This window comes from Trichosurus vulpecula, chromosome 2 (genome assembly GCF_011100635.1).
Source record: "Trichosurus vulpecula isolate mTriVul1 chromosome 2, mTriVul1.pri, whole genome shotgun sequence".
Taxonomy (NCBI): Eukaryota; Metazoa; Chordata; class Mammalia; order Diprotodontia; family Phalangeridae; genus Trichosurus; species Trichosurus vulpecula.
Window position 1 is genome coordinate 222140616 of NC_050574.1, and position 25191 is coordinate 222165806.

A 25191-nucleotide genomic window follows, 5' to 3' on the forward strand; every position below is an offset into this window, starting at 1 on the left:
TGCTTTGGTTCCCTCTATTTATTTAGATAGCATACCTTTATTGAGCTATCTGATGCAAAGAGATTTCCCTAATCTATAGCTTCACTTCTTACTCTAGATATATTGATTTTATTTGTGCAGAAGCTATTCAACTTCATGCAGTTAAAATTAATTCCTTTATTTTTTGTGTTTGTCCTCATCCCTTTTGTGGGTTAAGATATTCCCTTTCTGTGCTTCCAACTCTATTTGTAATGATGTAACCAGATTTGGTTCTCTTCTAATTTCTTTTTATAACATACCCTTTAATATTCAGGTCACATATCAATTTCGAGTTTATTGTTATATTTGGTATAAGATGTTAGTCTAAACTTAATTTCTTCCAATTGTTTTCAAGTTTTCCTAAAAGTTTTTGTCAACTATGGAGTTTTTCCCAAGTAATTTGTATTGAACATTAATTTTTCACTTAGGGCTAAACTAACTTCTGAGTATCTGCTTGGAAGTCAATAATACATTATAGGCTCTGCTAAGAACAATGCCCAGAATGAACAATCCAGCCTCCTATTCATATCAGGAGTGAAGGGCATTGCATTGCTTTCCACAGCAAGAAGAATTTTTAGGGGGCGTGAAAGATAGAGGCATTTCTAGACAATGAAAGAGTCTTGGGAAACTCAATCTATTCACACCAATTTGGAAAAATGTGAAGTTATAGAAAGACTGATTTTAGCTCAGTATTAGAAAGCACTTTCTGACAATTTTCCCAAACCAATATAGTTCACCTTCTTTCCCATCATTGGATGCATTTATCATAAGATCATTGGCCAGGAATATTATAGGATTCATGAATTACGTGGGAAATTAGACAAGATGATCTCTGAGATCCCTTTTAGCTCAAAATTTATGATCTTTTGAGTTTCATAGAAGGAAAGTTTGGATTGATGTAAGGTGAAACTTTCTAGTAATGAGAACTACCCAAAAGTGCAGTGGACTGCATCAGGAAGTAATAGGTCCTTAGACCCACTTCCCCACCCTCCACTAAAGATCTTTAAGTAAAGCTTGAATGATCATTTATATGAAATAAGGGGTTTTCTTTTGGTAATAGAATAGACTGAGGTCCATTCCAACTGAGATTTTGTAATTCTGTGATTTTTACTGCTGTAAATATTCAGCAAAGAAGGGCATTAATTGGAAGTAACATTTGTAGAAAAGCTTTTATATAAGAGGTGGGCCTTAAAGAATGAGTAATATTCTGGTAGAAAAGAGAGAAGATTGTTGTAGCAAAAGGCTCTTAGTGGGGAATAGTAAGAAGCAAATTTATATAAGATGGAGTAAGATGAGATGAGCCTTGAAACCAGACAGACATTTAACATTTATGGAATATCAAATAAGGATCCATTAAAGATTTTCAAGCAGTGGAGAGACAAGATGAAAATTACATGTAAGCTTTTTTTTTAGTAGTATGCAGTGATGTATAACCTTGGTTCAGTGAAGTTTGCTAGAAGGTTACATAAGCCAGGAGGTGAAATCTTCAAGAGTGGTAATAGATAAATAAAGAGTCATTTGAAGGACAGTTTTTCAGGATGAAGTTAGTGATTGATTATGTACCACCCCACTCTAGGGTCCTCTTCATAGAACCCCTGTGTAACTGAGACATTTTCTTTCAATTTCAGGCTTTCCTTTCCCCAAGGACATCTCAAATATTACTGACCTATTTATCATCCTTAAACATTGCTTTCAGTATTTCTTTTCCCAGTTCAAAAATAATCTTGTTAATACTCACTAAGTTCTGCTCATTTGTGTATCAAGATTTTGCCATATGTCTGTCTACCCATCCATTCATCCATCCATCCAAATATCTTTGAGGTAGAACATTTGGTGATTATTTTGGAAATTATTTCCACCCCCATAGCCACAGCCATTTTTGACAATGTTGCTTTCCCTCTAAATGAGTATTGAATTTTTCTCTTCCCTGAGCTCTCCTGCCAGGCCAGACCCTGCCTTTCCAGTCTATGTCCTATGTGACCCATGGCTGTCAATATTAGCAGCAAGATAAGGAGTGAGAAGTGATAGGTAGTCAGTAAAATGAATATGTTTTGCTTCATCTGTGCTATTGATTTATTGTTGGGGATTTTCATCCTTTAACTTATGACCTTGGCATTGCTATCAGTTCTACAATGAAATGTGATTTTTATGTTTGAAATGCAAAATTAAATTAAGGAATTATTTATTATTCATAAAATATCAATGACAGCCTACATGTACTGTAGGGGCAGCAATTTATACTGCTGGATTCTGGCTGTAATTAGAATTCTTCAAATAACTTGAGGGGGCAATACATTATTAATAGTGTATACTATTTGTAAATACAGTTTAGATGTTTTTTCCATATGAAATTTGTTAAAAAGAACATAGAGCACTGTTCTCCTAAGTTTAGTCCTAGAATAACATATCTATTAATCAGACCCATACATTGCACCTTGTTGAATTTCTCTTTTTGGCTTTTTTTAAACAACTCCCCTTCTGTGCCCCGAACTCTTCCATTCTTTTTCCCCTATTTCTCATCTCTTCCTCTTGATTCTCTTATCTTTATTTCCCCCCTTTTAAATAAAACCTATAGACACAGCCTGTCTCCCGGAATGGTAAACATGTTGGTATGAAATGTTGCCCACCGAACATCCCCTTTCCTTTTTTTCTCAGGTAAAACCCTAAAGCAAATTTTCAAATATTCCTCCATACGCTTAGGCAAGTCAGGGACACCCCAGAGAGGCCTACGATATGGGTCCCAAGTATCCAACCCACTTGTGTATATTGGGCCAACATTCAAATTATTTTCCAAACTGAGTCCAGCTTTTGCTGAGGGAACATCTAGACCAATTTATGAATGACAGTATACTTTTCCAATGCTGATCAATAATGAACCTTGAACGTAAGATTGGAGTGGGTGTCAAAATTACATTTTCTTGTCACCTTCTAGCTTTTAAAGCAAATGCCCATACCGTGCATGTGGTTTCTCTTTGTAAGTTATCCCTCCCTAGATGAGCTCTTTGGTTTTCACAGATTGACTTGCTGTTTTCCTTATGCCTGTTTTGTATGGATAAGAAGAAGGTATGCTTGGTTGGTGAGTGGGAAAAAATGTCATTTGTGGCTATTGGCTAGCAGCAGCTCTAGGCTTATCTGACCCTAGCTGTAGCCCCCACTGTACCCTTTCCCCAAAGTGTCTTTACTGCATTAGAAAAATAAAACAAACAAACCACTACCAACAAGAAATAAATAAATAAAACGTGACTGCTAATCCAGCAAAGATGAAAAGAACTTCCTTTCTTGAAGAGAGTTGTTGTCTTTGACAAGCTACTGTAGATAAAAAGACTAAGGTGCTTTGCTAACACTGGAAAACTTCTTTAATCCTTTATTGGTCCAAGTAAAATAGGGCTTAATTCCAAGAAACTACTGCTTCTAACCATCCAACTATCTAATTTTAAACCATTTCAGTTTATTATCCAATTTAAACTTAGTAAACAAGTGGTCTTTTTCTATGGTCTCATATTTCTAGTTAAGATTTTTACTGTGAAATTTTTGCTTCAGATCTATTTTTTAATCTTACTTTTAATGAGGAATAAATAAATGTTCCTGGTACATAGTGCTTACATTTCTCTAGTGCTTTAAGAGCTATGGAGTACTTTCCCATAGGTTATCTCAAATGCTCACAAGAGTCTTGTGATGTTCCAGGAGGGTGGCACTTAAGAGTATTATCCCCCACTTTATAGATGTAGAAAATGAATGCCAAGAAGTGAAGTGACTTGTACAAGGTCACATAGGTGCCAGGACGTGATTTCTTGATAGTTTAATCCATGCAATGATAGGTGTTAACAGAAGTTGGAAAGTAGTGCAATACTACCTTTAAAAAATATTACTTATAAGAAATTTCCTAGGAGGTGATTAAAATAAACCGAATCTGCCATACACCAGGTGGTAAAATACTAGGGGTCCTCTTCTCCAATTATTGTCAAGTTCTATGCACACTGAAATTGTGTTTCTACTAGAGAGTCGATTTTTTAAAAAGTATAAATGATTGAAATAACAGCTGTACTGACATAGGAAGGCTTCCCTCTTGTCTTTCATGAAATAAGAGAATAGATGACATAAATACACATACATCATATTGCATTCTATACAGTCCCACTCTGTTCGTAGTGATGATGGATACCTGATTTGGTTCTCTTCTATACGATATGATGTATGTGTATTTACATAGACATGTATATAAATTATTAGATAGAAAATGAGGGTGACAGGATGATATCCTTGGGAAGCTATCCCTGGCTTTGCATCCATAATGAAATGATTACATTTGTTCAAGTTGAAAGATGACCCTGACCCTTTATACGAGGTGCAGGATTGTTTATGGCTTTGCTCATTACTGCTGTGGGCCTCATGTGTCTGGAAGCAGATGTATGTAGTGTAATGGAAAAACCTTTTATGCTTTGTGACTTGAGATTCAAAGTGTGGATTGGGTAAACATGCATCTTAGGCTGCTTTCTTTTGCTCTCATTTGAACCTTTTATAAATCTGTATGAATGAAAAATCATTGGAAGAAGGTTGAAGGAAGATTCAGTAATGGTTTCTCAGCATTTCAAGTATCAAGGTGTATTAAGATTAGTTATTCCCTACTTCTATTTACCGAGAAATAAGCTTAAATTACAGTGAGGAGAGATCAAGTTTACTGATAAGGGGGAGAAAAACAACTTAGTCCCAGAGATTGAGCACAAGGAACTTTAACAATGATAAGCATTATATTGGGATATTTTAAGTGTAATTCACCTTGTGGAATAAATAGTTTCTAAAGAATGGCATTTCTTTCACCCCTATAATTCTGTGAATAGCACTCAATTCAGGGGGTCATTTCCATCAGATTCAAGTGCAGTCTACCTAATGCCTGCTTAAATCAGGGAGAAATATATAGCTGAAATGGACTCTGTTGAGGGGGCACAGAAGTGAACAGTAATATAATTTAAGGTGGCTTTTTCATTATTTTGAGAGAAAGAAAAAAATACTTCATCTACTTTTTAAATTAAGAAAAGAATAGATAAAACTTTTCAAGAAAAAAAACCTAATAATTCAGTGTTCCCTTTAGTTCTAGGTGCCAGACACTTAAACAGGGTTGGAAGGACAGATAGAGTAGCAAAGAAGGAGAATGACAGTGCAGGAAAAAATGGATCGAGTCATAGATTTCAGCCAAAAAAAAATATGTACAAAGTGTGAGAATTTTATTCAGGAAATATGAACCTCAGTCATTATTCCTCCACAAATTAGAAATGTGATTGTGGGTAAATTGTTCTTGAGAATCTTTTGAGCCTCACTCTATGTAATCTATAAAATGGTAATGTTATTTGTTCTTCTTCAAAGGGTGGGGAGATGAAATAAAAAGTTAGAAGCAGTATACAAAAGTACTAATAAGGTACAATTGTTACTCCCAAAAACTTTGGCCACAATTACTTAGAGACTCCAGCACTACCAGACCAGGGCTCCAGAAAAACAAAGCTAAAATGTATAGGGGAAGAGCACGATCCAAGTTATCAGGACTGATAGCCCAGCAGTGAAGTTATAGCTGCTTAAAATGAGAGGGTAAGCTGTTCTGAATCCCACTTCATTATCATTCATGGTGGCTTGGAACAGATACATCTTTTAGGAGCTTGGCATGAAGGAAGGAAGAGTTCAATTCAGTGATACTCAAGGAAGAAGTCCTGCTTTCCAGAAGAGATCACTGTGCTTCAGGGTGGGCAACTTTACGTTTATTTGCCTTCCTCTTCCTTTTCTCTCCTCTTCCCTTTCCACAGGTAAATAGAAATATGCTGTCTTGGTTTAGAGGAAAGTGGATTCAACAAAAATCCTGCAACTGAGTTCTTGTTGTTTCTCCATTCCTTTCCTTTATCTTGGCCCTTTCACAATGAGAAAGTAGAAAAGTTAAGGCCCTCTGTATTTTCTCAAGTTTTGAATGGGTCTTCTTTTATACTTCTGGATTTTCAAAATTTCTGTAGTTTGGGCCAGTTTGATCAGTACTTTAGGAAGCAGGGCAAATGAAGAAAACATAAGGGTGTAATACACACATGGATCAGTGAATTGTACAAAGAGAGGAATTGTTTTCTCATAGACTAACCCTTCACACTTGTCTTGCACCTGTGTACTATGGGTCATGTGAGATCTGAGTAAGAATGGGAATAAATGACTACAAATCTGCCTCAGTGTTGGAAAAATAACCCCGGAGTACATACCCTACTGCCTCATCTTTGAGATTGTGTTTTGTTGTTCTTCTTGTCCTAGGAATAGCCTGAATGATCAAAGGGCATGATTGCTAGAATAATAATTACTCTTGCATCTGTTTCCTGAAATTTTAAGTGCTCCAAATCCATGCACAAACAAAAAATAAAAATTTCTTTGAAGTGGGGCAAGAGAAAAAATGCCCTAGAATTGGATGCTTAATAAGTGCCTTTCCCCCCAAGTAGCTTCTTAATCCCTAAAATGCGTTTCTTTGTTATTCTTTTCCAGACACCCTGGCTGTGGAACACAAAGCAGTGCTGGTACAATTATCCATATCAGGTAGGAAAACTTGCTTTCCTCCTTGAGAGATTGTGATGCCCCAAATTCATTGCATTTTCTCTCTAGCCCTCTTCAGGATGGTTAACTGTTTGGCTCTTTGGTTCCCTCTACTGGCCGATATTAGAAAGCAGCCCTGGTTAGGGAAAAGGCTTTCTGGGTATGTGGTGTGTCTGTGTATAAGGGGTAAGTCCAGCAGGTACACATTTAAGGGTGAGTACAGTTCTCTATCAGTTAAACAGGTGGGGCTGGCCATTTTTAATTACTAGAAGAAGCCTGAGGGTTTGATGACAGCACTGACACATACAAACAGCTTGTGTAGAAAGATCAAATGCAGAATTTTAGGGTAGCAAGCTGTTTGTCTCATTTTGTGGTTTGAGAAGACTTTAGAAATGTAAATGAAGCATTCCTTCCTTGAGGGTGAAATTATGGAATTGGCCAATTATATGAGAAACTCATCCATGCAACTAAAAGCTGTTTGAATGGAGACTAAAATCACAGCATTGGAAGAAATTTTTCAGATCCTTGTATTCTGAAGTATCTTTGCATCTGCCCACTAATTCAGTAGAATTATTACTGGTTTTGGTACTATATCAATCTAGATTTGAATATCAAAGCTAGGACTTTTCTCATCCATCTGGGGTGGTACATACACATGTCTATCTATCTATCTATCTGTCTGTCTGTCTGTCCATCCATCTATACACATACAGGGAGTCCCAGAAGTCTTAGTGCATTGTATGCTTTAATAGTTTCAATAATAATAATAATAACTTTAGTAGCTTTAAAATTGTAATGGCTCAAAACTATACTTTGGGGCAGCTAGGTGGCACAGTGGATAGAGTACCTGCCCTGGAATCAGGAGGACATGAGTTCAAATCCAGCCTCAGACACTTGACACACTTACTAGCTGTGTGACTTTGGGCAAGGTACTTAACCCCAATTGCCCTACCTTCTTCCCTCAAAAAAAAAACCTAAACAAACAAAAAACAAACAAAAAAACTATACTAAGACTTTTGGGACACTGTACACAAGAGCCAAATATTCAACTAAATATTTTGCACACTTCTGAGTCCCAAGTGCTTTCTTTAAATATCTGTATTATTGTGTTTTAAAGTTTCTCTTCTGCTCTGTAGTGACATGCTGAATTTTAACCTCTTCAAAGAGTAAAAATCCTGGTTTTGTTATTGCTTGAAGGTTTCTAGAAACTTCAGTTCTCTTTTTGGCGTGGTAGCATTTCTAATAGGCCACATGTTAAGACAGATTCTACCATATGATCCAAATGAAAGAGAATATGTGCTTTGTGAAATATGGCATGAAATCTAATTTTTAAAAAAACTCCCATACTCAATCCTATAACATCCCCTAGCTTTACAGATGTTGCCTGTTACTGAAAAAAAAATGAGTAGCCAACAGCAGTAGCCCAAAATGTGTTGACAGATTGTGTTTCAGAGGGCACTAGAGAATCAGTGTGAGAGATTGAGTGTTTGATAGACGCAAGATTGTACAATGAAAATTGGCTAAGTCACTGTCAAGCAGAAGAACAACATGCATGGGAACTTGCATCATTATTGTGCTTTCTACTGATAAGAAACTGTGTACTACAAAGACATGAATTATTCAATACACAATTGCACAAAGCTTGTAGAAAATTGTAATTATTTATGAAAAATTGGTCATCTTAGGAGAATGTAGTACACTAATTAGAAATGAACTGCTTTTTTCAGTACAAAGAATATTAACAAATAATCATTCTGCAAAAGGAAGGTGTGACTATACAAGTAATGGTAGAATTGAACGTGTAGTTAGTTCTTTATTCACACAGAGATTGCAGTTCAAGTTCTAGGAGAGTAATGACTTTAAAAGATGAAGTTTTTCCATAGTATTGATTCATACTCTCAATAACTGATATATCAAAAACATAACTAAATAGGTAGTAAATGAAAGAGGCTTTTTTCCCTTTTACCTCTTTTACATTGTACTAAAGGTATACTGTCATGTGAAAATATAGATCTTGTGCTATTGCACAAATATATAGTTACAAAAATAGTAACATATTTATGTGATAACTTCTCATGAATTCAATGAACTTCATGAACAAGGTTGAAACTTTTAAGATATTTCTGTCAGGGCAGAGGTAAGGTCTCATTTTCAAAGAATGTAATATTGATATTGAATGAGTAATTAAAAGAACACTCTATATTTATATATATTTACATATCTACAACATCCCTATATTGCAAATGTTATTATCCCAAATTTTCATATGAAGACATCAAGACTAGCCTCAACAGTATAGGATATAGATGACATAGACTTATAATCTCTTCTCTCTCTTTGTGAATTCATTCCAGATCTCGAGTTCCCAGAGTGAGGACACACTCTGCTATAATTCACTACTATACTTTAGGGTTCTAGGGGTATGGGTTTAGGATCACTATGGTGTGTGTATTTGGGGGTGGTGGTGGTATACTACTCACCACTGTGGGTCCTGAGCCTCTACCATTGTGTGATCAATTTTGTATAATTAGTCACCGTGAGACCAGTAACTGTTATACATAAAATATTTACTAAGCGATAAGATTAAATAAACAGTAAGCACAACATTTATTCAATAGAAAGCAAGGTAGGGATAATCATAATCCATCCATAAACTTTGATCACAGTCTTCCAACAATGCACATATTATCAGTGGGGGAGAATGGATACACATAGAAACCTAGCAGGGAGCCATATGAATGAGGAACGCCGTGTGCCAGGGATGACACAATTCTAGACTTCAGACTTTGAGGTCCTTCAGGACACTACATGAAACTAGTCCTCTACTAGCTGTTTCCCTTCTGGTCCTTACTGCTCTCCTAGTGGGCAAAGCTATTCCTATTTTGCCCTCAAGTCAGTGAAACAATGACAGGCTATTTTCACTCACAACCACCTTTATCAGGCACTTAAAAAAAAGTATTACTCTTTCAATGAGAAGCAGTGCTGTTAAGTCAGAGAACTGCCAAACTCCTTAGATCCCTCTACTTTTATAACAGCAAAACATTCTGTTTCTCCCTCTTAAACCACAGAAAACAGGAGAGGGCAACACAGGGTACCTCCTGAGAGGATTCTCTTATCTTACCCAGTAGCCCCTAAAAACCAATAGTCCCCAATAGCTCTTTACACAATAGCATGGTTTAGATTGCTGTCTTCCATTAAGATTCTAGCAGCCGTTTCAGTCTTTCTCCAGCCAGTCAGCAAAAATAACGCATTTCTTCCAACTAGTGGGTTCCCAACAAAGCAGATGAAAACCTTCTATGTCTTCTATCTCTCATCTTCTTCTGATTCCTTTTCCATTCAACTCCTTCTTCTATGTTTTCCTATAGCTTCTTAATAGTCTCTAATGGCTTGAATAAGACCTTCCTGGTATTCAGTGATCCATATTTACCCTAGGGGACAAAATTCAAGAAACTCATCTTTCTGTCAGATATGGACTCCCATCAGCCCTTATATAATCTTTCCATAGTCCCCAAACAACTGTTTGATTTATAATGTCAGTTATAACCTTTAAAATTCTAAAAACAGTCACAGGTAAATGAGTTGATGGAACATAATGCCCAGCAGCTACCATTACCTCAGTTACTTTCTGCCTTAGAATAGATCCCCTCGGTATGTTCATCTTATTGGCAGTTCTCTATCTAGTACTCAGAGTAACACATGCCATTCCTCAAAATTTTATCAATGAGATACTGTTTCTTCATAAGTTGATTTTTATCATTTTCCTCATGAATTTTTTCTCTTCCTTTAAGCAACTAAACTTCACATACAAAATTGGCAGTTCTTTACACTAAGATGAAAGTATTAAACAGCCCCTCATTTTCCTCCCATAGTCTCTGCACTCAACTAGTTAAACAACAAACAATGGTTACCTACTCTGGGCCAGATACTTTGCAAATATGTTTTCTTCAGACTCTTCAGCATTTATTAAATGCTACCTAACAAGCATTCTCTATTGCCACCAATTATTAATCAGGGAACATAGAAATTTCCACAATGGGTCAAACCCAATTATTCTGTTAACCAATAGCTTCCACAAAGGATGTGTTATGACAGGGTACCATTATTCCTCCTGAAATTAACTTTAAATTTGTAATTTAACATGTTACTGTTTCTCTTAGTAGGTTTTGATGGGTATTGTCACTCATAAATGTGTCCAAACTCCTTAAAAATCCATTAGTTTCTTGGCAGTGGTATTTCTTGGGAGTAATGAGTTCCATATGTTTGTTACACAGAGGATAAAGTTGTATTTTTAAAATGTTTTCTTAAAACCTTCTCACTCAAGTTCTAACAAGATTTAGTCAATGTTAATCTTATCCACAGTGTACATAATTTCAGAAATTTTCATCCTGTTTCCTCTTAACCTTTACCTTTCTAGGTGAAGAACTGCAATGTCACAGAATCTTTTTTTTCTTTTTTGAGACAATCTAGGTTAAATGATTTTTCCCAGAATCCCACAGTTAGAAAGTATCTGAGGCCAGATTTGAACTCAGGTCCTCCCGACTCAGCCTGGTGCTCTGTTGGCTGTGCCACTTATCTGCCCAGTCAGAGACTCTTAATGTTGCATGAGACCTTACAGGTTGGCCAGTTTAGCTGCTCATTCTATTATAATATCCTTGATAAGTTACAATAACACAAAATAAATAATAAATACCGACTTATATAGAACGTTCAGGTTTTGCAAAGCGTTTTACATACATGACCTCATTTGAAACCCACAACAACCCTGATGTGTAGTACAGTTGTTATCATTCCCATTTTACATACAAAGAAGCCAAACCTGAGCAAGTGTAAGACTTACCCACGGCTGCACAATGAGTAAGTATCATAGGTGGGATTTGAACTCAGGTCTTTCTGATTCCAAGTCACTGTGTCCAATCGGGGTAGTCATATAAACTCTACTGGAGCACCTTTAGTAAAAGAGAAACTCATTGCCTCAAGAGGCAACCTTGGGCATTGTTAAACAGATGTAATTGTGAGAATATTCTTTATTTTGAACTCTCTGTCCTTGTGTCACTTTCACCCATTAGTCTTAGCCCTACTCTTTGTAGCTATAAAGAATAATTTTAATTCTTCTTCTATTTTAGCCCTTCATGTATTTGAAGGTAGTAATTATATTCCTCTTCCCTTCCCTTTCTCTCCTCCCCTCTCCATACATATAGTTCTTTTCCAGGCTGAGCATCTCAGATTCCTTTGACTGGGATATGATTCTAAATCCCTTCACTATCCTGGTGACTCTTTTCTGGATATCCTCCCACTACTCAACATCCATCTTAATACAATGTCTGCTGAGACCTGAACACAAGACTTTAGATGAAGTTGGACCAGGGCAGAGTATTAAGGAATTATTCTCTCTCTTGTTCTGAGCACCATATTTCTCTTAGGATGATAGGATTTAGAACTGGAAGGAATCTTATAGATCACCTCATTCAACCTCACTTTGCAAATGATCATTTGATCTCTCATGAATTATCAGAACTGGTTAATGATTTGTAGGTTTGACAAGTCTTGCAGGTCCTCTGTTGCTACTCTAAAATAAACTTTAGGAAGACTGTATACCTCCCAATTATTCAGGTCAATTTTACTTAGAACCATCTCCATATCATTCTCAGGCAAAAGAGTCACCAGCCACCACTATTTATGTCTTTCTCCTAGAACTAGAAATATGTTTACTTGAATCTTTCAGTGCCTCTGGATTTTATTTACTCTTCTGTAGACCATGAGCCACTAATGCTCTCTAGCAGATCTGAATTTGTCTCTATTAAAAGAGTTCCAGTGGTCCAAATCTATTTTTATTCTATATGTCACATTTCTCAACTTAAATGGTTCCTGCCCTGGATCTTGATTCCCCTTTGCTACCTCAAGAATCTTTCTTCCAGATTTCCTTTAGGGATTGTTTCTTCCATTCGGTCTAGGAAGTCTGCCTTTTGCTAAAGGAGATGTGCTTCTCCAGTCCTGTTCAACTTCTGCTAAAGCAGGAGAATCAGTTTGTATTTATAACACATGGAACTGATGAGTCCTTGTAGTAGCGATTTAGATTTGAAGATCTTTCCCACCCATTAATAGGCCATGTGACCTGCTTCTGTCACAGGAAGCCTAAGACACATATGCTGGGAGGAGCTTCCTGACAGGAAAAGGAAGTTATGTCACAGGAAATGCTGAGAGAGAGAGAGAGAGAGAGAGAGAGAGAGAGAGAAAGAGAGAGAGAGAGAGCAGTTATGACTGCTAATGGCTGCGCTTGTGATGGTTAGAACTGAACAGGCTGACTAAGCTGTACTGTTAGTTTGTTTTGGGGAAGGTCCCAGCAGGGGGTCAGAGAGGTTTTGGGGTGGCAAGGCTCCAGGTTGTGATATGGTGTTTTAAGTTCCTCGCTGTTATGATAAAGTGGGCTGACTGGCTGTGGGAGCTGAACATTTGGTTATGGGATATAGTTCTCTGGTATCTGAATAATTGTTATACTTCTTTTACCTTATTTATGGAGAGTCTCTCATACTTTGCGATACAGAACTACATAGGCATTTTGACAATTATCATCTACATTGTTATTATTGCTTTACTGATACAGTACTATAGCAGGAATATAGCACAAAATAAGTCCACATGAATAGTTCTTTTGGTTTTCACATTCCTTGCCCCTTGAATAAAACTGTAGACTTTTGTAGTTCCCACTTAAAACTCATTGTAAAGTGCAATGGCAAGCTTCCTGTTCTTCACCCTACTTATCTACTCCTGTCTTATTCTTTTGTAGTTCCTGTTCACCTGTTCCAATCTGGGGCAATTAGAACTATTTTGCTTAACTGGGTACCAGTCTAACCTTCCAGTCTTTTAAACAATTACCAGGCATAACCACCATATGAATGGAGACCCTTGCCTAAAATGTTCAAAAATTTTCTCTCTGTCTCTCTCTCTCTCTCTCTCTCTCTCTCTCTCTCTCTGCCTCACTCACTCCCTTTCCTGCCCCTCTTCCGATGGTCATTTTCTTGATGATTCCAGGCTCCTGGCTATTGGACTGTAGGGTCCCAGTCTATTGGAGTGGCTTCTCCATTATTCTGTTCATTGGAGTTAATGTTTTTAAGCATCCATTTAGTCTTGACAGAATGATAAATGATCTGTTCTATAACATCAAGGTTTAATGATAAGTTGAGATGATTTTAATTCTTGAGAGGCTGCTAGGTAGTACAATGAATAGATTATTGGTCCTGGAATCAGAAAGACCTGCATTCAAATCCAGCGTCAGACACTTAAATAGCTGTGTAACCCTGGAAAAGTCACTTAACCTCTGTTTGCCACCATTTCTCTGGGTTGTTGTGAGGATCAAATACAATAATATTTGTAAAGCACTTAGCACAGTGCCTGGAACATAATAAGTGCATAATAAATGCATGTTTCCTTTTCCTTTTGTTCTCTTGAGCCTAACTAAGCAATAAACTTTTAGTCTAAGACCGGGGACAAAAAACACTTATTCTTCTTATTCTTGCATAATAAAATCCCACAGCAGTCATAGAGTGTTGTTTTTCTTCTCTGTTTTAGGATGTGCTTGTGGTTTTCAAGTGCTCTAAAAAGTCCCAGAGTTATTCTTTAGGCTTTTTTAAACCCTTAAATACTTCTACTAGACTGATGAGAAACTAACTACCAAGTATTCATATTATCTGAGAACTCGTGAAGGAAAAGACAGGGCTATAACAATGACATCAAACTGTACGTTGGAGCCACTCTTGAAAATATCATTGCCTTTATACTGAATGAAATATCAAGTCCATTGGTTCAAGCTGCAAGTGTTGTATAACTTTGCTAAAATATATTTGCAATGTTTGCAAAATAAAATAGGTCCTATATTAACTAATAAACCTTTTCTTTCATCTCTCACTTCCAGCCACTGACACCTGACCTTCATTACTACTATATCCTGGAATTGTCCTTCTATTGGTCCTTAATGTTCTCTCAGTTCACTGACATCAAAAGGAAGGTAAGAGGAAGTCGTGATATTCATCAGAAGAGGCTGTAGCCCTGTATTTTCTGTGACACTTGGCAATTGCTGTGTGTCAACATAAGCAGAATGTGGCATGAGTAGATCTGAAACCCAGACATCACATTCTGGACTGCACAGAGTGAGGTCCTTGTTACCATTTTGTACTAATATCTTTTGGTTATCGTGGTTCTTCTCTTTCTATAAAGTACCAATTTTATATTAATTTTTGCCTGCGACATTCATTGTTGTTTATCAGAGTACCAGCCTGACCATTTCCAAAAATGAGAAAGTTTTTCTTCTCCAACCTAATGCCTTTATCTCATAGAAATAGATAATAATGAATCCTGATAATAGCAATTCCCATTTATCTGATTGTTCTAGCTTAAATATATGGGGAAGGAGAAGGGAACAAACTATTTATTAAGCACTTAACTATATGGCAGGCACTGTGCTAAGCATTATACGGGCATTATTTCATTTGATCCTCAGAACAACCCTGGAAGGTAGGTGTCATTATCACCCTCATTTTACAGATGGGGAAACAGGCAGGCAGAGATTAAATATCTTGGCTAAGGTGTTGGAGCTATCATGTTTGAAGATGAATTGAAACTAAGGTCTTCCTGACTCCAGGCCTCCTATCCACCATGTCACTTAGCTGCCTCTGTGTATGTGGACAGTTTTCCACCTATGAAGAAGATGAAACTTCATCAGCACTTGTCATGGTGGACATGGAGTCAGAATATTCCAGGCTGCATCATCCCTATATTGCCCCATTCTGTGATTCAAAGGGTAAGAAACAGGAGTGCATAAGTCAGACTATGCCAATGGCAAGAGAAAATAAATGCCAATTTCCAGGATTCTTGGGATAATGTGATTCATGTGAATGCCTCAGATCTTACTGAAATACACCTCATAAGCCCCTTTAGGCAGGAGTTTTTAATCCCAGAGTATTCATGGATAGGTTTCAACAAGTTTGTGAACTTGGATGGACAGAAAAAAAATTATATTATTATCTTCACTAACCTCTAACTGAAACTTAGCATTTCCTTCAATTATTTAAAAAAGATTATTATGAGAAAGGATCCATAGACTTCATCAGATGGCCAGAAAATTTAACAATACACAAAAAAATTAGGAACACCTGTCTTTCAAAATGATGGTGCAAATGTGTCCTGGGTAGCACAAATGTCTGTTGAATTAGGAACTGGTATCTTAATGGTGTTTAGAACATTTTCTGATTTAGAGCATTACCACCATTGGGAAGGCAGAGCAGTTGATATTCAGGAAAGGAAGTTAGTAGCTCTTTCCAAAGTGACAATGTTGGGACTAGAACTCTGATTTCTTGATCAATAGTCCTATGGTAATCACCCATTGTACTAGGCATTGGGAAGACTTTACCCATCTTCATGTCAACCATTGAAAGTGGCAGGTCTTCTATGACTTCTTGAAGGCTTTATATGTCTTATCCAATTAGGAGCACAAACGGATGGAAAAGAGCCACCTTCAAAAGCCCAGGAATGGCATTAAAATATTATTAACTGTCCTTGGCCACAGAGAATCGAGTCATGGCTACTAAAATGCTGGTATGGCAAAAATGATGAACCCCTGACACACAGCTGTGCTTTTCTTAATACATTTGTCATAGCTTTTTTATTTCTTCTTTAATGCATCAGAAGATCTGTCCTTTTGTCAATGTCAGTGCTACCTTCATCAACCCCCATGTGCCTTAGTAGAAGGGTTTATTTTTAAAAAAAAAATCATCCGTTGGGCAGTCTTCTATGTTGGTATGAGTCTCTGCACTTGGCCAGAAATGCAGAAAAAAAGATGCAGTCTTTTGCCAGGCCCGGACTCCAAGCATTACCAACTTGTTAGAAACTGCTAGAGAGCTTCTTTTCTCCTAACATAGACTTTAGGAATCCAGGACAACCTCCATGCAATCACAAGGCCCTGGGTCTAGAATTTAATAGAGATTCTAATCTTCTGAGGTCATTGTTAATTTCTTTATACATATGTATATATACACATACACACACACACACACGCGCGCACACACATATTCTTTATATATATATATATATATATATATCCATGATACTAATAAGGAACTACAACTGACTAATTTGAAGGAAAGTGTTTAACATGTTATAGATGTAACGATCAATAACCTGAATGCAGGAAATATTCATAAAGAACGATGAAACCATAATGTTTGCAGAGTTGCTGTTGTGCCTTGGAAAGGGCATTGTTAATGGCCTAGAAATTGAAGGGGTGTGTGTGTGTGTGTGTGTGTGTGTGTGTGTGTGTGCGTGTGTGTGTGTGTGCGCGCGCGTGGGCTGGTTTCGGTTGAAGGCTAGTTGGATGATGATTTTTGGCATCTTCTCCTTTCATTATCAGCAAGAACAAATATATGTCCCTGACTCATCTGGCTTATTACTGTTTCTTTTATGAAAATACGATTTCAACCACTACGAGGCCTGCTCATTATCCTGCATAGCTTTTAATCACCAGGGACTTTTATTTTGACTGTTTTCATTATGGAGCTATAACTATAGCTTTCTCCTCCCACATCTTTCTGCGGGTGTCTCCACTCCTCACTGATTCCTTACTCATTGTTCCAGTAACCAAATGACCCGCTGTCCAAGCAATCAGAAGATATATGGTATATTTGTACTGCCAGAAATCCTCCTCAGCTCCTATATTGGAACCTCTAACTAAACCCTCTAAAAAGCAAGATAACAGCCTGTTGCCTAATTGTGAAAACAAGACGTTTGAAGACACCCATTGACAATATGAAATACAAGCTGACGCCTGAAAGTCTATTAACAGGGAAGTTAATAGAAGGGTAATCAGAATATTTCTTTAGCTCCCCTGTTAAGTGGCAGTGAACTAGATTGGCAGATTTCAAACTAATACCAGGAATCCACAAACGCAGGCTCTTGCATGTACAGCCTACACTATTAGAATATACTTATTTCTTAAATGTGATCATCAGTAGACATCTGGATATTACTTTCCTAAGGCTTGAATTTGACATCTTAACTTCCTACAAAAGACATTTTTTATTTTCAAAAACTCACTTTTTGAGATTTTTTCCCTCTACTTCTGCTCTGTTGTCTTTAAATATCAATCTATTCCCATATGAAGCCCAAACTCCATAAATGAAGGACCAACTTTTTTAACATTAGCATATGCCATGGCGTAGTTTAACTGCTTTATTCCTCTTTGTCTTAGTGCTTTCTGTATAGAGATGAGAAGTGTTATTAATCTTCCCAAAGGGAAGTCGATAGCCAATGCAAGGCCATTTTGTCTGAAGACTCTAATTTGAATAATCGAATAAGTAGAACAATGATGTTTAAAACCTTTTGGGTTTTTTTTAAATAAGAAATCAAAATTTCTTTTTGAAGTAACAGGTGGAGATATATCCTTATCTTTGCTTTTTCCTCTTTCAAGGCATACTTTTTTAAAAAATATGTGTCCTCTTATACCTCTTCACAATGAAAATGTCTTCTGTGCCTCTGAGTTTTCAAAAGAGGCGCTAATGAATATTACAATGTTGGAGCTCCGAGCAGCTTGCTTGTGTCTAAACCTTGCACCCTTTTAGCTAAACTGCTGCTTGGCTAGAAGGCCTGGGCATACGGCCAGTGAATTCTGGACATTTTCAGAGTACTTCACAGCAGATTGCATGTGGCAGAGTTCCAGGACCCAGCTGGTAAAGTCAATTTGTTGTACTTTTTTTTGCTTTAACTCAAAAGAAACACTAAATCTCATGAGAAATTTTTCTAGAGTTTCATTTTTCATAATAGGGAGGGCAGAAACATGATGGTTAAGATAGGCCAGCCATCTCTTCAAGGTTTGATATGGCATCTGTGGCTAAATAGTGTAATAGGATGGCAACATTTCTCATTTGTTAGTTCTAGTGCTACCATTTGCAATCCTTCCTTCCTTCTTCTGATGCAGCCTAGATGTCTTTCTTTCCTGCTTCGATGAGCTTTCCACCAGTGGGTCTTAGAAAATGCCTTTATTTCTTTAAGTTTCACCTTCCTGATGTCATGGTCTTCTTTGAGAACAAAGGACAAACAACAATAACATTTCTTTAAGTTAACTTTAGGTCTTCTTCGGGGGGGGCGGGGTGGAATACCCCCATAAGCCCTATAATTCTCCATTTTTATGTTCATTCTTTTTGTCGAAATCAAGTCACATTAGATTATTTCTGCTGATCTACATGGAAAAAGAAAAGATGTCATTTATTCCCTACTATATAACATTAGCATTGCTTTCAATACAAGCATCATATACAAATAATTGACCACTATTACAAAGAGTAACGTGGCTTTCTTACCTTTCTGCTTCATGATGTTTCCAGGTTGGTAGCTGGATGATAGAACTATTTTTTTTCAGTAAGAGACCTGTGTTTTATTGGAGAATTTTATAGGGTTTTGTTCAAAGGCTAGCTTAACCAATAGTTTACATGCGCAATAAAAGATTAGGTGTGGTGCCAAAATGCTACCATATAAGTGTCTTTATGAGGAGATAACTCATCAGTGCACAAACCCCTGAGGAATGTAGCTTGTTGAAAGTAGCCCCAAGAGTAGATTACTGTTTTTCGTTCTGGGGAAGATGACGGTGTTAGGCTTGTGGAATTTTCTTCATGCCACATGGAGCTTAAGATTTCATTGAATTTGTTGGTTTAAATGAAAGAGGTCCGTCTAATTTCCTATAATGTGACTTTGCTCAAATCAGTAATGATAATAGTGCCTAACATTTATATGTGCTTACTATGTGCCAGGCACTGTGCTAAGTACTTTATAATTATCATCTCATTTGATTCTAATGACAGCTCTGAGAGGTGGGTGTTACTATTATCCCCATTTTACAGATGAGAAATTGAGGCAAACAGACTTTAAGGGACTTGCCCAGGGATACACAGCTAGTGAATGTCTGAGGCCAGATTTGAACTCAGGTATTCCTAACTCTATGCCCAGCACTCTATGCACTGCCCCCATCTAGCTGGTGTAAACCAAAGGACCTCCACAAAGTCCAGATTCTATGCTTCCTCATGTCTTAGGGGTGACCTTAATTTCTTAAAGGCTATGATACTAATGTAAAGACTCTACCATATAGAAACACTTTGAGTATGCTGCTTATGATATCTGAGGATCAACAAAGCTATTATGGATAAATTTCTTGGCCGCAGCAATCATAAGATAAAGAAAAAAAATGTAAGTGGTTCCTAGTCCTGTGTGGCCCCCTTATCATATAGTGATGGTTATAGAGTGGTGAAAATGGATGAGAAGAGAAGAGTGCTAAGAATCATGCTATCATGAACCACCTAAGAATTAATTTAGGGCAGCTAGGTGGTGCAGTGGATAGAGCACTGGGCTTGGAATCAGCAAGACTCATCTTCCCAATTTCAAACCTAGCCTTAGACACTTACTTAGCTTTGTGACCCTTGGCAAATCACTTAACCCTGTTTGCCTCAGTTTCTTCATCTGTGAAAATGAGCTGGAGCAGGAAATGGTAAACCAGTAACTTTGCCAAGAGAACCCTAAAAATGAGGTCATGAAGAGTTGAACGTGACTGAAACAACTGAATAACAACAAAAGAATTAATTTAAGTATGACTAGTCTTAGTGAAAAATCTTTGTCCAATGACAAATGCATTCTATCCTGTTGGAAGAACTAGACCACATCAACATTGATATCATCATGATAACGAAAATCAAAAGACAGCAGTCAGAGCATAAATGGAAGAATGACCCACAGGTTTTCCTTAGGAGGCCAAAGTGGTTGGTGGAGCTAGTTTCATCACACCCCCGACAGGTAGCAAGAAACAATTTCCTTGGATGCTTATGGTACTTATGATGAGAATAAGCAAAAAGTATCATGAAGACAATTGAAGATTAAATAAATAAGGTTAAATAAGTGACTTATAAGTGCTTTTATAATAAGGGAGACTAGGTATTTGAGCTGTGGGAACAGGAAGGCAGCAACTGTTGATATGTCTAAAGAAGGCATCAGATAGCCTATCACTCTGAGGCTATGTCCTTCCTGGCTCTGACATTCTATGACGCTATAATTGCGTGAAATAAGAATATGGAGTACAGAAGCAAAACCATATGATTTGTGGGGGAGGAGAGGGTTCTGTTACTTATAGGCCAATACTGCTGGCATTTTTCTTATTCTTAGGGGCCAACGCTGTCCCTTAAATTATTGATTAATACTAGTGCTGTAGTCATATCCCTTCAAAATTGTGTTCCTTGAATTGGGACAGACTAATTCTTTTGTTCCCAAGACCTTTTGTGTAATGGTACCTAGTTCTGGGATCTCCCCCAAGTTATAGAAGATATGCTGGCCTATTTCAGATAGTGAAGTCTAACTCTTGCTATGGTGGAAATTCTAACTCCCAACCCTAGGAAGAGAGACAGAGGGATACTGAATGGTAAGAAGAGAGAATGGAGGAAAGAAAGATCCTGACTGAAGGATGGGGTTGCTAAACTATGCCTCTACATCCGGGGTTAGATGAGTAGCCACAACCAACAGTGAGAAAAGGTGAAATGTATTAGTATTATCCTCGTGCCTCAGTATACAACAAAAGCTTCAGTTCAAGATTTACTTTACTTTATGTCCAGGGGAATCTTTATAAAAGTAAGAACTGTTAGCTTTCAAAACTATAATTTCATTAGGGCAAGTAATGATTTGAAAAACTTTAGATGTTAAGGACACTCTTTCCCCTGAAAAGAAAAAAGATGTCTATCGATGGCATGCGGTCGGGGAGTACTTTGCTGTGTAACGGATTTTGCTTCTAACTGAACTGTAAAACTAAGATTTTGACTGTTTGTTGTAGAATAAAATCATAGAGTATTTTTTTTCAGAAGGAGTCAAGGCAGTGACGACTGTGTCTTGAACCATCTCTAATTAAATTCTGACTTCTGTCAAATTTCTCTTGTGGTTTCAACTGGAAGGCTTCGTCTGATGCTGTAGATTAACTGAGTACCTAGGCAGATTTGCAGTAGCTATCTTTGTCTTCAGAAGTGCGCAAAAACCTTTTATTCTCTGCATTGTTGTTCCTTGACAGGAATTGCTGAACATGCCCCTAGAACGCTAAGTGCTATTTTTATAAGTGGTCATAAAGCCACTTCTATCATAATTATTAAAACTATTAAATACCTGTGTACACAGGACAACATCATGCTAGGTGCTGTAAAAACCACATACAAAAACTTTTCCCTGAACCTTTAGGAGCCTATAATTTAAGCCATTACAGAATGACACAGAACTATGAAGGACAATTGACAGTGAACAATAATAAATGAATAGGGGGAAGGAAAGGTCATAAGCCTATATTAAGCGCCTTCTGTGTGCCAGGCACCATGCTAAATGCTTTACAAATATCTCATTTGATCCTCACAACAACCTTCGTCCTGGGAGAGAGGTGCTAATATTATCCTTATTTTACTGTTGAGAAAAGAGGCAGACAGAGGTTAAGTGACTTGCCCAGAGTCACACAACCAGAAAGTGTCAAAGGCCAGATTTAAACACAGGTCTTCCTGACTCCAGGTCCACTACTTTATCCACTTTACCCCTAGCTAAATAACTAAGCTGTTAATATGGGTTGTTGAGTGAAGGAAGATCCAAGGTAGTTTCCTAATAAAGGAATCCCTAAGTTTTAACAACTAATATTCTCAATAATAATATTCTCAATTCTCAATTAGTATTCTCATTAAACTTCAGTGGCTACTAATTACTCCCAAGACTAAATATAAACTCTTCTATTTGGGATTTAAAGTCCTTCACGACTGGGATATAGCCAGCCTTCCCAGCCTTATTTTACATTACTCCCTTTCACATTTTTAAGGTTTTGCCAAAATGGCCTCCTTGAGTTCCTCCTTTTTCTGTGCCTTTCCATAATCTGTCCTCCCTGCCTGAAATGCATTCCCCTTCCCCTCTCCCTCTTTTAGAAGAGCCCCTAATTTCCTTTAAAATTCAACTCAAGTACCTCCTTCTACATCGAAGCCTTTCCTAATCTGCGTAACTACTAGTGGCTCTCCCTCCCTTCTCAATTTAAAAAATTATCTTGTATTTATTTTATGTATGCATACATACATTTTATCTTCCCTGAAAAAAAACCATAAACTCCTGAAAGACAGAGACTATAATTTCTGTCTTTGTATCCCCCTCCTGGCACATAATAGCTGCTTAATAAATACTAACTGATGGATTAATTGGTGGTATAAAAAGGGAATTGACAATTCTTGAAAATGGTTTTCTGTTGTCCAACTAAAATTTCGTTTTGTAGTGTCATTTTCTATAGCACTAAAATCAATTAAAAATTAAATACTAAGCAAACAGTTCATAGTGGAAAAATTTATGAGGTCCTAATCTTCAGATGGTACTGTAAATGTTGCATGGGAGAAAAATTAGATAAACGTTCACAATGAATTTTTATTTCAGTTATATATGTTCCCAAGAGCTATAAAGTAATAATATATTTAACAAAATGTAAAGTGATATTGTATCTGTAAAGATAATTGTAAAGGTAAAAATAATTCTTCCCTTATAGGATGTCTTGAAGCTTTATAAAGAAGTTAGATGCAGCATGAACTGAACTGAGAGTCAGAAGGCCTGGGTTTAAATCTGGGCTTTTCCACCTGTGTGATCAGGAGCAAGTCTTTGAGCCTCATTTTCTTCCACTGCGAAATGACAAGATTGGACCAAATATTCACTAAGATCCTTCCCAGCTCTAAAAATCCAGTGACTGAAGTGGGTCACCTAAAGTTCTATTTCACTTAGCAAAGAGTTTTAAAATTCCTACAGTGTCCAATGAACTGTGTTGGGTACTAGGGTGTGCTAGGAAACTCAGGGAGAGAAACCAAGTATTGTGATGGCAAAAATGACTGACTAGGCACATGTAAAGGGATTATTTTTAAAAATCAGTTTACATAATTTATCAGGATCTAGTTGTTGAATATAGAATAAGGATGTAGGTCTGATTTACCTAAATATCATGACCCTGTTTCTCTTTTTCTTCGTGGAGAGGACACTCAGGTTGTGGCAGATATGGCCATCATGAAACAATCTGCCAGGTCAGAGAAGGCACCACACGCACCTTTTGCACTGAGTCATTTTATATGTCCTAGGACTATCAGATGCCATACCACCAGTGTAAAGCCTTCCATTTTTCATGAAATAAAGAAACTTCTACACTCTGGCTGCTGCCTGAGAGAAGGCTTTCATCCATAGCATTCTGCAGCTCCCATTGGATTCATTTTCCTGTCAGTTCTGTAGGCTGGGGACTTGAACTTTGAAATACTATCCACACCAACTTTGAGGGCCTTTCCCTTTGAAATTCTGCTTGTTCTACCTCAGACCTGCATCCTCCCTTGTGACATATAGACATGACCATAACTCACCTCCTTGGCATACAAAGATAAAAATGAAAAGTGTCTGCTTTAAAAGGAGTACTAAATTCATAGATGTACTGGACTAATGGAATATTACCACTTGATAAAGTGTTTTATATTACCTGCTACTCCCTCCTCTACTACTTCTACCCCCCCCCCAAAAAAAAAAACAGATCAAACTTCGAGGAAGAGAGCTTTAATGGACTGAATTTGGTAGCAAATGTCATTATTTTATAGATTTTGATCCTCTTTTCCCTGACCCTCACATTGAAGAATTCCAATCCCTATATATAGCCTTTGCTCCCTTTCCCCCCATCACTCACCATAGTTGCTTTTCTCTGGATGGTCACCAGGATTGCTCATATTATGGCTTCCTGAGGAGCATCCCCAGAACTGTATGCCCTGTTTTGGTGTTCATGAATCACAATTCCAATAGATTTGTTGATCATTGGAACAGTTCACATAGTAGGGTAATTTATGTTGACTCTTAAAAATCAGAGCAGCTCTATCTCTTAGCCTCAATTAAAAGAATGCCCTGAAGAGTGCAAGTATGCCAGATGTTGCCCTTCATATACTGTTTGTTGACTTAAATTTGTCTTATTCCAGTTTGGTTGGTTCTAAATATCCAACGGTTAAAACTACACTACCTTGGTATGAAATGGGTTTGTATATGATCCAGAGTAGATAAGTTTTAATCCATATTCCTCTACTTGGTAAAAACAACTAATAATTTCTTCTGATATACACATCTTCAAATATTCCAGAACTAGAATGGGTAAGTCATTTCCCCTTTCCCTTCTCTTAAGGCTTATTTACTGATCTTGGGAGATCCTTTTGAGCACTGCTACCTTTGTTACGGGCTAAGTGAATAATGACCACACCAAATACCCTACCCTGACAGGCTAAGTCTATATCTGAGTCCTGATGAGGCAGGAAAAAAATATTTTTTCCATTCTAGCGTGGGAAAGGCTGTGTTTTATTTTGGAAATTAGAAGCAATACGTTGAGAATCATGCATAGGGAAGGGCGTTATAGTAAAAAATCAATTTAAGCATTTAAAAATAAAATTTGAAAAAAAAGACCATTGCAAAATCAAAGAAAATTCATTTAAAAGGTCTTGAAATAGCTTACTAATTTCTTGAATTTCATCATCATCAATAAATATATTATTTGAATATTGAGATTGATGCCACTTTTGGAGCAGGCTAAGTTCCAAGAGG

General features: G+C 37.2%; 1 protein-coding gene across 2 annotated transcripts in view; it reads left to right on the top strand.

The window, feature by feature from the left end:
• CERS6 (ceramide synthase 6) overlaps positions 1-25191 on the top strand; it is a 302667-nt gene that overhangs the window by 203484 nt on the left and 73992 nt on the right. For both annotated transcript variants that reach the window (XM_036746272.1, XM_036746273.1), the window contains exons 5-6: positions 6520-6570; positions 14477-14569. In XM_036746272.1, coding sequence (XP_036602167.1) covers positions 6520-6570; positions 14477-14569 — 144 coding nt within the window. The remainder of the gene's footprint in view (positions 1-6519; positions 6571-14476; positions 14570-25191) is intronic.